This window comes from Corythoichthys intestinalis, chromosome 14 (genome assembly GCF_030265065.1).
Source record: "Corythoichthys intestinalis isolate RoL2023-P3 chromosome 14, ASM3026506v1, whole genome shotgun sequence".
Taxonomy (NCBI): domain Eukaryota; kingdom Metazoa; phylum Chordata; class Actinopteri; order Syngnathiformes; family Syngnathidae; genus Corythoichthys; species Corythoichthys intestinalis.
The window spans coordinates 26435668-26450618 of NC_080408.1; the positions used below are offsets into that span (position 1 = coordinate 26435668).

At 38.0% G+C, this 14951-nt stretch overlaps 1 protein-coding gene across 4 annotated transcripts in view; it reads left to right on the forward strand.

Moving 5' to 3' along the window:
* Positions 1–14951, forward strand: part of LOC130929574 (solute carrier family 12 member 7-like) — a 44131-nt gene that overhangs the window by 21737 nt on the left and 7443 nt on the right. For 2 of the 4 annotated variants that reach the window (XM_057856833.1, XM_057856835.1), the window contains 18 exons: positions 52–188; positions 270–374; positions 1286–1497; positions 1583–1750; positions 1838–1936; positions 3100–3157; positions 3229–3403; positions 3702–3820; positions 6720–6818; positions 6934–7053; positions 9365–9469; positions 9918–10086; positions 10664–10859; positions 10929–11098; positions 13666–13797; positions 13881–13988; positions 14068–14237; positions 14646–14660. In XM_057856833.1, the coding sequence (XP_057712816.1) occupies positions 52–188; positions 270–374; positions 1286–1497; positions 1583–1750; positions 1838–1936; positions 3100–3157; positions 3229–3403; positions 3702–3820; positions 6720–6818; positions 6934–7053; positions 9365–9469; positions 9918–10086; positions 10664–10859; positions 10929–11098; positions 13666–13797; positions 13881–13988; positions 14068–14237; positions 14646–14660 (2357 nt within the window). The remainder of the gene's footprint in view (positions 1–51; positions 189–269; positions 375–1285; positions 1498–1582; positions 1751–1837; positions 1937–3099; positions 3158–3228; positions 3404–3701; positions 3821–6719; positions 6819–6933; positions 7054–9364; positions 9470–9917; positions 10087–10663; positions 10860–10928; positions 11099–13665; positions 13798–13880; positions 13989–14067; positions 14238–14645; positions 14661–14951) is intronic. The other 2 variants (XM_057856834.1, XM_057856836.1) reach the window with 2 other exon arrangements.

Sequence of the window (14951 nt, forward strand, 5' to 3'; positions counted from 1 at the left end):
TTGGACTGTTTGACTCAAACACTATCCATCTACTTAACTCTCCACTGGCAGACATACATTGTTCCAACAGCAACGGTATTTGAGGCCAAAGGTATAGAAGGTGGAGAAACGGCAGCGCTTAACAATATGCGAGTCTACGGAACATGTTGCTTGCTTCTGATGGCACTTATTGTGTTTGTGGGAGTAAAGTACGTATCCGCATGAGACATTACGATACACTAACCCACATCCACATATTAGACTTGTTTGTTTTGCCCGCTTTTTTGCAGGTATGTGAACAAACTGGCTCTAGTCTTTCTGGCCTGTGTCATGCTCTCCATCATGGCCACCTATGCAGGAGTCATCAAGACAGTCATTGAGCCACCAGAGTTCACGTGAGTAATCAGCAATATAAGCCTCCCACATTTGTTTTTCACAACACTGTGTCTTATAGAATAGTGCCTTAAGATACAAGAGTTAAGTGCTTTCCAGAATCAACCCGTTGTTTGGTTGAGTGCCACTTTGTAGTGGCTTATAGAGCGCTCTCACATGACAGCAAGTAGCAGTTTGGGAGAATGAACAAAGAGGCTTCAAGCTATTTATTGCCACTCCTAGTTGGAACTTTACTGTAAAACTATAAGCAATTAAAAAAAATTTTTTTTTTTTTTTAAACATCCACATAACTTGGCGGCTTACATAAACACAGAGCTTAATACTAATTCAAACACATTTTGAGAAATTCCATAAACGGACTAAGAATAGCGTTGATGTCCAAATGTTCGATATCCTATAACATGCTCTTTTACACAAGTAATGAAGTAACATGTGTTGACTAAATAAAACCAATTCTTACATATATTCTACCGTATATCATGTGGAAAGAAAGACTAAACTGCAGTTTAATGCGAAGTAGAGACCAGCTTCATGTAGCGTACAATGGACCCTCACTCGCAAAAATCTGCAAATAATTGAAAGCAATTGAAAATACACTGAAAAAAGATGTTTTATCAGATCTACTTTATTGAGTTAATGTTATTTTCTTGTACTTCTTGTCAAATATTGTTATTTTGTCTTATGGTCAAGAAAAAATGTAATGTAGTCTAGTCACGATGTACAGTAGCTACATCATCAACCTCTGCGCTCTAAAGCTGCACATTACCTGCCACTTTTACACATAGCGTGAGCTGGTAATGTTGCTGTTAATGTCCCTGTCAGCTGACCCAGCAAACTGTGTTTCAACATAGCAAATGCTGAGTAAATACCGGTACATTACCGGACTTCATCAAATGTCTGAAATGGGCTTTAGTGTGTGTCTTCTAGGAAACCGTTCGCTGAAGAACGACAAGTTCGAAGTGTGCGCAAAGACTGAGGTGGTGAACAACCAGACGTTAACCACTGATCTTTGGAGACTTTTCTGTAACAGCGAACACCTAAACGCCACCTGTGATGACTATTTCAGTCTGAATAATGTGACAGAGATACCAGCTATTCCAGGTCTCTTAAGTGGAGTTCTTAAAGGTAAGAATTATGAAATATAACAAGTGATTTCACAATGTATTTACTTTTGAATGTTTAGTTGTTGTGTTCTTGTCTTGTGAATCAGACAACTTATGGGGTGACTATGGGCCAGCTCGTACAGTAATAGAAAAGAAAAATCAGGATTCTGTACCAGCTCAAGACACTTCTGGTGATATATATAAACCCTACGTCTTCAGTGACATCACCACCTTCTTCACACTGCTGGTGGGAATATATTTCCCCTCAGTTACAGGTGAATACTGTAATATTTCAGTAGAATAAGTATGATTGCTTCAAGTGCAATTAAAATTAAACACATATTTTGTCTTGTTGAATCCAGGTATAATGGCTGGCTCAAACAGATCTGGTGATCTAAGAGATGCCCAGCGGTCAATACCAATTGGAACTATAATGGCCATTCTCACCACCTCTTTCTTCTGTATCCTCCATAGATTTATGAATCCATTCAATATTGGGAAAGGCAATATTTTAGCCCAAAACATTTAATGGAATATATCCCCATATTATTTTTAAAAAAAAACTGTTGTGAAAATGTCATTGATCCATTATAAATACCAGCAAAGACCAATATGATATTTTCAGTTTTAATTTTGTGTTATCATTTCACACATTTGCTCGCTTAGATAGGATATACAATACATTTAATGGCCTGATTGCTCTAGAGCTGTCATCATATAATCAGTCGACTACTAATCGATTAACAAATTAACAGTACATATTCTTTGATTTCCACAATTCACCATGAAAGCAGATTGAAGAAAATTATAATGTATCAGTGAATACTTGTAATGCAGCCATCCTTGATCAGCTTCAAAAGTGTTTAACAGACTGGTTGCCCTAAACATAATTTAGTATGTAAGAACTAGCTTTCAGTTTCAAAAAGGGTGGTCAGTACACGATCATTCCTTCGTGTGATATTGCTTACAGTAAATGATGTTTATTTGGTTGTGTCTAATTATTAAAGTTAGTGATGGTGCCAATTCAGTATTGGTATCTGGTCCCGATACAAGTTTAATTCATGGTTCTGATGGAGCCAACCTGTGAAAATTCCCATCCATGAGCCATGGTTCAAACCGCGTCAGTAAAGGTGCATAATTGTGCTCGCACTCCATGTGCTGCCAAAATGTGACATGGACAGCACCTCCTTGCAAAGAAATCAAGCATATGCTGGTTTCTGTACCAGCAAAACAAGTGGCAAAACACAACAAATTCTGCATGGCTCGTCTGGATTTGTTGTATAAGAATAGAACTGGACTTGTTTTAACAATGTCCAACGTCTTCAATCTGCTCATGAAAGGCAAAGAAATCAAAGTTGTTGTTGGCAACAATAGCAAATGTTATGGAATTGACAATTTGCTTCTGTTCTGTTTGGTTTTTTATATATTTTAAAAGATATTTATTTAGAAGGGGCTTGTAAAACCTTGCTTTGGGGGATTAAGAGAGAAAATTGCTCTCCTAGGTATTCAGGAGAATAGTCAATGGCTCATTTTTTCAAACGGCAAGGTCTGAATAATATTTTGAGAAAGAAATATACTGTATACATTATATTTTCAAATATTTTTACCTTAACTTCAGTATCAGATATCTCCTGTGTAGTATTGTTTGGCGCATGTATAGAGGGTGTTGTGCTGAGAGACAAGTAAGTGAATTCTTATTAACTTCTTCAAAGGTCATAACCTTGATACGGAATGTATGTATTACTGGTTCCAGGTTTGGGGACTCTGTCAAGAAAAACCCAGTAATTGGTGTGCTGGCTTGGCCATCACCTTGGGTTATTGTGATTGGCTCATTCTTTTCTTGTTGTGGGGCGGGGCTTCAAAGCCTGACTGGTGCGCCCCGACTTTTACAGGCCATCGCTCGTGATGGGATCATCCCATTTTTACAGGTCAGTGTCGTGAGTAACGCGTGGGTAGTACAATATTTAGCTGATATTTCAGTCTACGTATACAGTAATAATAGGTGACCAACAGTGAGTAATGTAGTTGAGGTTTTTATCCAGGAAATAACTTTATTACTTCGCCATTAATTCAGAATACTAGGAAATTGTTTTAAATATGAGGCAGCTTGGTATGAAAATAGATAATAAATACAGACAATTTTCACTTTGATTGTTGAATCATCCGAGTGATGTTGCTTTCCACGTTCCAAATCAAAGTTCTCTCTTCTGTTCTTGTGTTTCTTAGATTTTTGGTCATGGCAAAGCCAATGGAGAGCCCACCTGGGCTCTTTTGCTAACAGTTGGTATCTGTGAAATAGGAATACTCATTGCTTCTTTGGATGATGTGGCTCCAATTCTCTCCATGTACGTATGATATATTGTTAGAAACTCGTCAGCACTTTATGGCTACTCGGGGCTCGAAGTTAAACGTATTCCAATTGCCTGGGGCAAGGAAACTCCTGGGCAAGCGCCTTTTACTTCATATAGTACATGCCTGGTAGTGCAAGCGAATAAAAAAGTATATTTCAAGCTGCCACATGAATCTGCAGTGAAAAAAATAAAGAGCTGTCCACGAATCGGCAGTGAATTGTCATTTGAATGACAGTGGAGAACAGATCATACATACTGTACATACAGTGGGGCAAATAAGTATTTAGTCAATCACCAACTATATAAGTTCTCCTACTTGAAAAGTTTAGAGAGGTCTGTAATTGTCAGCATGGGTAAACCTCAACCATGAGAGACAGAATGTGAAAAAAAAAACAGAAAATCACATTGTTTGATTTTTAAAGAATTTATTTCCAAATTAGAGTGTAAAATAAGTATTTGGTCACCTACAAACAAGCTTTCTGGCTGTCAAAGAGGTCTAACTTCTTCTAACAAGTTGTAACGAGGCTCCACTCGTTACCTGTATTAATGGTACCTGTTTTAAATCATTATCCGTATAAAAGACATATCGGTATAAAAGACACCTGTACACAAGCTCAGTCAGTCACACACCAAACTCCACTATGTCCAAGACCAAAGAGCTGTCGAAGGACACCAGAGATAAAATTGTAGACCTTCACCAGGCTGGGAAGACTGATTCTGCAATAGGTAAAAAGCTTGATGTAAAGGAATCAACTGTGGGAGCAGTTATTAGAAAATGGAAGACATACCAGACCACTGATAATCTCCCTCGATCTGGGGCTCCATGCAAGCGTCAAAATGATAACAAAAACGGTGAGCAAAAATCCCAGAACCACACGGGGGGACCTAGTGAATGACCTGCAGAGAGCTGGGACCACAGTAACAAAGGCTACTATCAGTAACACATTGCGCCGCCAGGGACTCAAATCCTGCACTGCCAGACGTCTCCCCCTGCTGAAGCCAGCACAAGTCCAGGCCCTTCTGCGTTTCGCTAGAGAGCATTTGGATGGTCCAGGAGTCCAAGAGGACTGGGAGAATGTGTTATGGTCAGATGAAACCAAAATAGAACTTTTGGTAAAAACACAGGTTCTCGTGTTTGGAGGAGAAAGAAGACTGAAGCGCAGCCAGGACAACAAAGGAGTGGCTTCGTAAGAAGCATTTCAAGGTCCTGGAGTGGCCTAGCCAGTCTCCAGATCTCAACCCCATAGAACATCTGTGGAGGGAGTTGAAGTCTGTGTTGCCCAACGGCAGCCCCAAGACATCACTGCTCTACAGGAGATCTGCATGGAGGAATGGGCCAAAATACCACCAACAGTGCGTGAAAAGCTTGTGAAGAGTTACAGAAAATGTTTGGCCTCCGTTATTGCCAATAAAGGGTACATAACAAAGTATTGAAATGAACTTTTGGTATTGACCAAATACTTATTTTCCACCATGATTTGCAAATAAATTCTTTAAAAATCAAACAATGTGATTTTCTGGGGGGGATTCCACATTGTCTCTCATGGTTGAGGTTTAGCCATGTTGACAATTACAGGCCTCGCCAATATTTTCAAGTGGGAGAACTTGCACAATTAGTGGTTGACTAAATATTTTTTTGCCCCACTGTACATACATCTTCTCCCGCTCATCCAAATGGATTTAAAATGAGAATATTGTACCGTCTATTCAAGGGAAGGAGTGTGTTGCTGAAACAAGGATGTGAGTATATGGAGTTCATGCAGACAACCCCCCATTTCCCTGCCTGAGATCACAGAGAGACACAAAAGAGATCATTAATATGTTTTTATATAATTAAAGGTATTATATTAGATATTGTTGAGATTTCTTCTGAAACTTAAAAGACTAAATTAAGTCATTGTGCAAAGACACAGGAGAAAGAAATTTTTATCCCATTTTGGTGTCGTAGAAGTCTAATTCTTGTCCAGGAGAAGTACGATAAATGAAATACTTTGGAGATCTCATTGAAGCTTGTATTGTATTCTGAGTAGTGGAGTACAGGACTACAGGACATGTCACTTTGTCCATAATGTTGGCCTCTGTGCCTGCATTTATCTAAAACATGGCATAACACTTAAAGTTAAGTGTATTTAAGTAGCAGTTGTGTACCCAATAGGTTAAAAATATTCCATTTCAGAAAAAAAAATTAAATCAAAATCGGGCAAGTGCCCTAAAATGTTAACTTTGTGCCCTGCTACTTGTATTACCTAACCACATAAAATAAATTCTATCAAATATTTACATAGACAATCATGCTATTATACATAAAGTACTGTCAATCGAAACTAAGTATGATTGATTATAGCAGATTAGGGAACTTTCTGGACTACAACAGAGTTTAGAGAAATGTATGAAAGATGTCATTCAAGTTTTAGTTAAAATTGAAAAGCTTCCACATTCATCATAATCTAAGACTTAGAGCCATGCCACAGATACAGCTATGTACAGTTATGTCCAGGGGGAGTGCACATTTCGTCCACCAGTCAAGAGGTAAAATGGAATGACTGGGTTAATGGATGGAGCCCTTCACCACATGCTTGTTTAGGTGTCTCAATGTTCCCACATCCAGCTTCAGTAATTGATTGTTACATTAACGTTGCAATTTGGCCCAGCAAAGCATCCTGCCATTTACCAATTCATGGAAAAATGTTATTTTTATTTCATCGCTATTTATCAATTATTGGAAACTTGTATGATTTTTTTATTGGAACCCCAGCACATGTTTATTGTATATTCACTCTAGTGAGTTGTTTTGGAGCCAAATTTTTTATATACAGTATATACACACACACCCACACACACTTTTTTGGGTCATCTCTATTTATTTCCTAATTTTTCCACTGCATATCTACAGGTTTTTCCTTATGTGCTATCTGTTTGTAAACCTGGCCTGTGCGGTCCAGACTTTACTCCGAACCCCCAACTGGAGACCTCGCTTCAAATTCTATCACTGGTGAGGACATTTCTTTGCTCCTCATAATAGTCCTCATGACTCACCTATACATTATAACCCCAAAATCCGTAATCAATAAAAATATATTGTTTTGGGGTTTTTTTGTGCCTCCTAGGACCCTGTCTTTCCTAGGGATGAGTCTGTGTTTGTCTCTCATGTTTATCTCCTCCTGGTATTATGCCCTGGTCGCCATGGTTATTGCTGGCTGCATCTACAAGTACATTGAGTACAGAGGGTGAGTTTTAAGAGCATTGAATCAGATTGGCCTTTGTTTAAAGGTTCATCTTATTGTATAGTTATTTGTGGAGGCGTGCGAAATTTCCGATTCTTAGATTATTCGCGATTCGGCCGTGGAAGATTCGTGAACGATTCACAAACATCCAAATTCCGATCATTGAATTATACCAGATAAAACGGAATTAAAACACAGTCCGCGCGGTCTTCGGGACGCAATGAGGAACGGAACGAGAGTAAAACAGGCATGAAAATCTCTCACCTTTTGGCAAAATTCACCGTTTTTAAGTCAAAAAGAGTAGATCAGAGGAAAAAATGCACCAGAGTGGCCAAAACATTGACTTATTTTAACGAAACAAAGAAAGAGAACACTGTTGTGTCCTGTCTCTTCATGCCAAGCTTGGCTGCACGTCGGCCGTGAATGAACACTTAAAGCGCCGTCACCCAGTTGTAATTTTGGAAAACGACAGACATTTACAAGCTGGCAGATCGTAAATCCATCTAACTGACTAACGACATGTTTTATTGAAGTTGCTAAGCCTGTCGCGATATGCAATGAGTCCATTTATCGCACAGTAAATAAAATGAGGGCGGTAATTTTCACGGCCGCCTTTTATCATTGCACGCGCATACATTTGTGTGTGCGTGATGATGGCATATGAGATAACAGTTCCTTTCACAGATGTTCATTGGTCATCAACACGCCGTAGAATTAAAGCTCAGACATAAAAAATAAGGAAACACATCTATATTATACACTGTAATCGTTAGCATTGCTACATTGAGGCTAATGGGGAATAAAGACAACCCACTTTAGCCTGCTATAAAACATTTGCAGTCTTCTCCAAAACGCAAACATACGGTTAAAAGGTGACACTTCAAAAATGAAAAATTGCTGGTTAACAGCATTTTTAAAAGATAAAAATGAAAAAAAAAATTATTACTGACACCACATGCAAAGACAAAAAGAGCTTTTTTGCAGAGTGTAAAGCTCACGGTTAGCTCTAAGGAACGTACTTCCGGTGAACATTTCAAAAATATAAGCATGACATGTTCGTCATATACGTAACAATTCTGGAGTTGATCCCACATACTTCAGAATTCAGATTCTACACTAAGAATAGCTTTAAAATGACACACTTGATGAAAAATCTGACTGGCAATGAATAATTATTATACTGCTATTATATATACTAGTATACTATAATAATAATGCAAGATATTCTTTTAAGAATTGTTTTGAATCATGTTGGAAAGGCGAAGTCAGTGTTCTGAATCTCATTCCATTCCATTCTTTTTGCACTAGTTAATGCTATGAGCATTTGACCTCATTGTTTATTTGTGATTTATTGTTGTTATTTACATGTTTATTTGTACTTTAATAAAAAATTTAAGTGTTCCAAAATATTTTCGTCATTTAAAAAACCCATTTTCATGCCTGTAAATATCATGTTGAACTCATGCCGTTCGATAAAAAAAAACGATAATACCCTACAAACAACGCTCAGTTGCTAGTTGCTACAAACATACGGCCACAATAATGCTACGGTAGATAGCACATGTATAGAGAACTAGATGCGAAAGGACAGACTTGCCGGCATTAGTAAACAGCCGCCATTAAAGCAGTCGACTTCTCTGGAAGGCTCTGTTGTAGCGAATCTAATTAACTTTTTATCTAAGATACTCCTTAATCAGCAAAGTCTTGACTTGAAGGTATCTTTAAATGATGAAACCGTTTTAAAACTTTCACGTCGAAAGTAGACAGAAGGGGAAATTATTGAATAACGGGAGCAATTTTAACAACTTTTAACGGTTGATTCAAAACATTAAATTAATGTAGTTTAAAGCTGCTGATACAGAATGGAGACTTTAGTATTTTATTTACTGTTTTAGCTGTTAACTTGATACTGAAATAGTAGTTTGATTTAGCCTAAGAGGATTTTATTAATGTACAAAACATTAAAAGCCGCTAATAGCTGGATGGGAGGGTGCATCAATGATTGATTTATAATCGACTCATAGCCTCTGGATCGTAATCGAATCGTTAGGTTCCCAAAGATTCCCACCTCTAGTTATTTGTCACCATGAATCTTCCTGTAGTAAAACTATGCAGTTATTGCAATGTGAAAACAGGAACACCTATTTATGTAGCATGTTTATGTACTGCAAAAATAGCGCCGACAAAACAGTCTTGCTGTATTTAAAGCCCTCAGGGGAACAACATCTGTCACAACACATGCTCTGAAAGAAAAATGCTCTCATGCCATAAACATGTATGCTCATAGACGTGACATGACACACTTTATGCACAGGGCAGAAAAGGAGTGGGGAGATGGTCTCCGAGGTCTATCCTTAAATGCAGCACGTTATGCTCTAACTCATCTCGAGGAATCACCACTACACACCAAGAACTGGAGGTGAGTTCAGTTGTGCATTTCAGTGGCAGGCCATGCCAGGCCAATATAATAATGTTGACCTGTTAAAAACTATAAATACTATGATACGCAACCTTGCCACCTACATCATCTGTGCCACCTACATCATCTGGTCTGATTCAAAATCAGTATTTATTGAAGGGCATGGCAAAGGCATAAGAGAAGGGTGTTATAAGGTCGGCCAGAGGCACTTACGTCAAGTCTGCTGTGGCCATGATGTTGTTCCAGAACTGCTCAGCATACTGTACATGTTTCGTTCATAGAAACCCTTGGTAAAATGTGAAAAACAAGTCAAAACATGACTGCCAGTTGAGAACCTTCCAACATTCATGGTTGACTTCAGGCTTTTTTTTTTTTTAAATATATAAATATAAGATAACATTAAAATATTTTATTTTATATAAACACTTGGGTTTTGTCATGCCATCAGGCCCCAGCTATTGGTGTTGTGCAAGCTGGACTCACAACTCGCAGTGAAACATCCACGTCTCCTGTCCTTCACGACACAACTAAAGGCAGGCAAAGGGCTTACCATCGTCTGTTCTGTACTGGAAGGAACATACATGACTCGCGGGTCTCATGCCAAGACGGGAGAGCAGGTTGGGCTATTTCTGTTTTCAGTTCGCATCACTGTACAGCTGATTCCTTAGCTTCAAGCCAACTCAGACCAATCCACAGGTCTAGGTTTTTATGAGTAACTGTTATTTTGAGGGAATCGTTGGGCTGAACAATCAAGGTTCTTGCAATTGGATAACAGACTCAGGAAGCAAGGAGGCAAGGCAAGGGCAGGTGCAAACTAAATCTACAGCACCTGATTTTAAAAAGTATAAAGCAAAAAAAAAAAAAACACAAAGTAGCAAAAAGAAAATCACAAGATTAAACTCTGGTAGGGAGAATAGGAGATATCCTAGGTGCTCCAAGGGTTTTGTTCATAATCGACAGTGAAATACTATATAACAGATGGATCAAAAGTGTCCTTTTGATTTATGAACTATATATAGAAATGCCTATATTTATGTACTTCATAGGTTTTCTCTATTAGCAGGTAAGGTACATAGCTATGGCTCATAAAGTTTATGAGCCTGCTCTAAAATGAATGTGTGAAATTTGAAAATCTGATGTTTGTTATGATTTCTCTCTCACACAAACATTTTTTGGATCTCAATTCACCTGCAGAACCTAAAAGCAGCCATGGCCGCAGAAAAGACTAAAGGTTTCTCCCACGTAGTAGTATCCTCCAACCTGCGAGATGGTTTCTCTTTACTCATCCAGTCAGCTGGGCTGGGAGGAATGAAGCACAACGCCGTTTTGATGGCATGGCCAGCAGGCTGGAAACAGGCGAGAGACTTTTCCTCAAGGAGGAACTTTATTGGTAAGCGTCATGTGGTAAAATTTTTGTTTTCTAATTCACTTCAACTAAAACACCCATCTTTAACTTCAGAGACTGTGAGGGAGACAACAGAAGCCCATCAGGCTCTACTAGTTGCTAAGAACATCGACCACTTTCCAAGTAACCAGGACCGACTGAAGGAAGGGACCATCGATGTGTGGTGGATTGTCCATGATGGTGGACTGCTAATGCTGCTGCCATTTTTGATCAGTCAACATAAGGTTTGCATCCAATGTTCATATTGTAAATTTAGTTTGTATGATGACAGTCTCTAACTAGAGATACAAACACTGAATTGCCATTTTGTTGTATAATATTATTGTTTTTAATGTATTGTGGCAGAGTAAGTGTGCGGTACTGTGTTCCCTAAAATTATTTCCAATAAAATTATTATTTCAAATATCTCTTTCAATGTAGGTACCTACTAATGTAACATAAAACATTAACCCAATTGCTCCTAACCACTGTAGCTTTTGTTGATTAAAAACCTAATGCCACTGTGACATATCACATAAAACAGACATCCCTACATGTGTGCAGTCTTTGTAGACTTCTCAGTCAACGCGACCTTGGCAAAATTATATGGACAGCACAAACTTTTGGGTCAAAACTGTCCAATGTAGCGATAAATTACTGCTTTTGAAGCATATGAGTGAGCACCATGTCTTTAGCACTGTTCAGTCCTTTCTTTTCCTCTGGGCTCCTTTGGTGGAGCCCGTTAAAACAAAATGGAAATTATTATCGTGTTTGCTCGTGTTGTTTGTCGGCTTTACAAACTGGATCCATAAACTTAACTAAAAATATTACACTTGCAGATACCAAATTAATAATGGTAGACAAATATTGTAGCGACAAACTAATTTGAACAACACAGAATCAAAATCAGCTAAATCCTTTTACAAATTAACGGTGCTGCGTTTGCCAGTCAGATGTATGGATATCACATATAAGGCTAAATGGAATCGGCGGTGTAAGTAACTGGCGGACATTTTGCGTGGAGGGATTTAATTTAGATATTTCTCCACTAAAGTACTCTCTAAACCAGGGGTGTCCAAACTTTTTGCAAAGGGGGCCAGATTTGGTGTGGTAAAAATGTGGGGGGCCGACCTTGGCTGACGTCCTTTACACAGAATATATTTAAGCAAATTTTAGCAAGCCAATTCTGTGTGTCACATTTGCTTTATTTTTTTTTAACTAATATTTTTAACAATCTTGCAACTAGCCTCGTGGCGTTCTCTTTCGACTCTCGTGCTCTTGCGAAATACTGCTGCTGTGAAATTAAACTAGCTTCAAGTTGTTTCAATTTCTCGCTGCGTATCTTCCCTGTTATCTTGTCGTACATGCCAGCGTGCCTTGTTTGGTAATATCGCCTCACATTGAACTCTTTAAAAACAGCGACTGTCTCTTTGCAAATGAGGCAAACACAGTTGTTACGTATTTTAGTGAAGAAATAGTCCAATTTCCACCTATCCTAGAAGGGTGGGCCGTCGCAGTCAACTTTCTTTTTCTTGTTGATTGTCGCCATTTTAGAAAATTGGAAGTAAAGGGTCACACGGGGTAATGTTGCTTAGAGTGCTGCTGCCTTTTAGTGGGTAAATGAGGAGCAGCATTTAGTGTGTAAGCTACTTCATATGCTGGTAGCAGTACAGCTGACCAATTTAATAAGTCTGTGTGCGGGCCAGACGTTATTGATTTTATGACAGAGGCTGTGGGCCGGATGAAATTTGACCACGGGCCGCATTTGGCCCCCGGGCCGGACTTTGGACATACCTGCTCTAAACACTTAATTCTTGATAGATTTAGAAATAGTTGAGTTTATAACAAAACGTATTAACATGTCTGATTCAGGCTGGGTGTAAGGGAGGGGAAATATAATTACCGTATTGGCCCGAATATAAGACGGTGTTTTTTGCATTGAAATAAGACTGAAAAAGAGGGGGTCGTCTTATATTCGCGGTCTAGACATTATACCCATTCACGATGCTAGATGGCGCCAGATATCATAGAAGCGATGTTCTGTCATGACTGATCTCAGCTACTCTCAAGTTTAATCAGTTTGCATTGTTTTATTGCAGTGTTTTTCCTTATTCAGTTTTGTTTTCAAGACTACAGTTACAGTTATACTTCACTTGGATGGTTAATGCAGTTATTGCAATTGTGTTGTATTATCACAATAGATTGGTTTATTTACATTTCAAAAACCAGAAGCCATTCATTTACGAATGTGATTGCACTTTAGTTTACATATTTAAATGTTCAGATATTAGGATTTGAATGAGGCAAAATAACATGCTTTTTCTCTCAGATGTATTGTAATAATCTTTTGTTTCGGATGTACTGTAATTATTTTCTGTATAAAAATTAATTTGGTGTTCAAAAAGTCTCTTTTCAAACTTGAGTCTTGAAAAAGAAGGGGTCGTCTTATAATCAGGGCCGTCTTATATTCGGGCCAATACAGTATATTGAGTATTCAGTTAATATACTGCATCAGTGCTGTTTGTGAAAACAGGCTGTATGAAAATCAGTTCAAAATTGAGCAATTTATAGCTATTTCAAAGTGAATACCTATAATGGTATGTTTATTGAATGGCCTCACAAAATGGCCATAAAGTGACAAAAGTGGCGCATCAGTAATCTAGTTTTGTATATACGTATTTTATCCATAGTCAAGCGTATGTGAGCTATTTTTTATTCATCAAACATCAATATCTCGTGGTATGAAGTAATTCTACAAATTCTGAATGAAATCTCATTCAATACTAAATGAAATCTCTTGTCTCTTCTGAAGGTATGGAGGAAGTGCAAAATGCGCATCTTCACAGTGGCACAAATGGATGACAATTCCATCCAGATGAAGAAAGATCTCCAGATGTTCTTGTATCATTTACGTCTGGATGCAGTAGTAGAGGTGGTTGAAATGGTGAGTAGATTTCATATACTGTATAAAATGCGTGATGTTTTAAATTATACGGTTGTCAAAATAAAATATATTTACCACCACAGCACGACAGTGATATCTCAGCTTTCACCTATGAGAAGACACTGGTGATGGAGCAAAGATCGCAAATGCTCAAACAAATGCAGTTATCACGCACAGAACGGGAGAGAGAGGTACACCATCACCTACAAATAAAAATTAGACATTGAAATCCCAAATTTTTACATGCACTTTTTTACTTTTCATTTTTAGGCTCAATTGATCCACGATCGGAATACAGCATCACATTCCACAAAGGAAGACAAAACTTTAACAGACAAACCAGATCGCGTCCACATGACTTGGACCAAAGACAAAATCATTAATGAGAGAAATAAACACAGGGAAGGAATGGGTGTAAAAGACATGTTCAACATGAAACCGTGAGTGCATCGTCATGATAATGTTTGTGCTAAAATCTGTGTTAATTCTAATTACAATCCAAAAAAACTCTTCAAATTTCACATAGTATTATATTTGTTTGATATTAACTTAATTTGCAGATTTTAAAATTATAAATTACCGTCTTTTACATTTTGTAGTGCAAAAGTTGGAGCTTTTCTCAGTTGTTAAAGGTCAATTTAAAAAATGTCATTTTTATGCACATCCTTTGCTTACTTTGTTATTCGAAATATTTATTTCAAGTGTAGTTGTTATTATTTGATTCATGTCCATGACTGATGACCTGCTTAAAGCAGGGCATCTGGACCTCGATGAAATTATCTTACAATTTAGAGGATCCATGTTGCCATGTTACTGCATTAATGTTGTCTTTTTCTCACCCCCTTTAGTGAGTGGGAGAATCTGTAAGTGGTTTTGCCTTTCATTTTGCTTTCCTGACATGAGCATGTCTTCTGTGTATGCATGTGCATGGCAATCATCCTGTCAAAGTGCATGTTCAATACAACTGTACATATTTGCTCAATACACCCCAGAACACATGAAGAACATTTGCATAATTTCATTAAGAGCATATAATTAAGCCACATCACAAAAGCACACTTTAAAAATTACAGAGATACAAGCACATTAAATGAAGTGGACGTTATTAAAACTGATTTACACCTTTGATTGATTACACTTGTAACTACATGTGT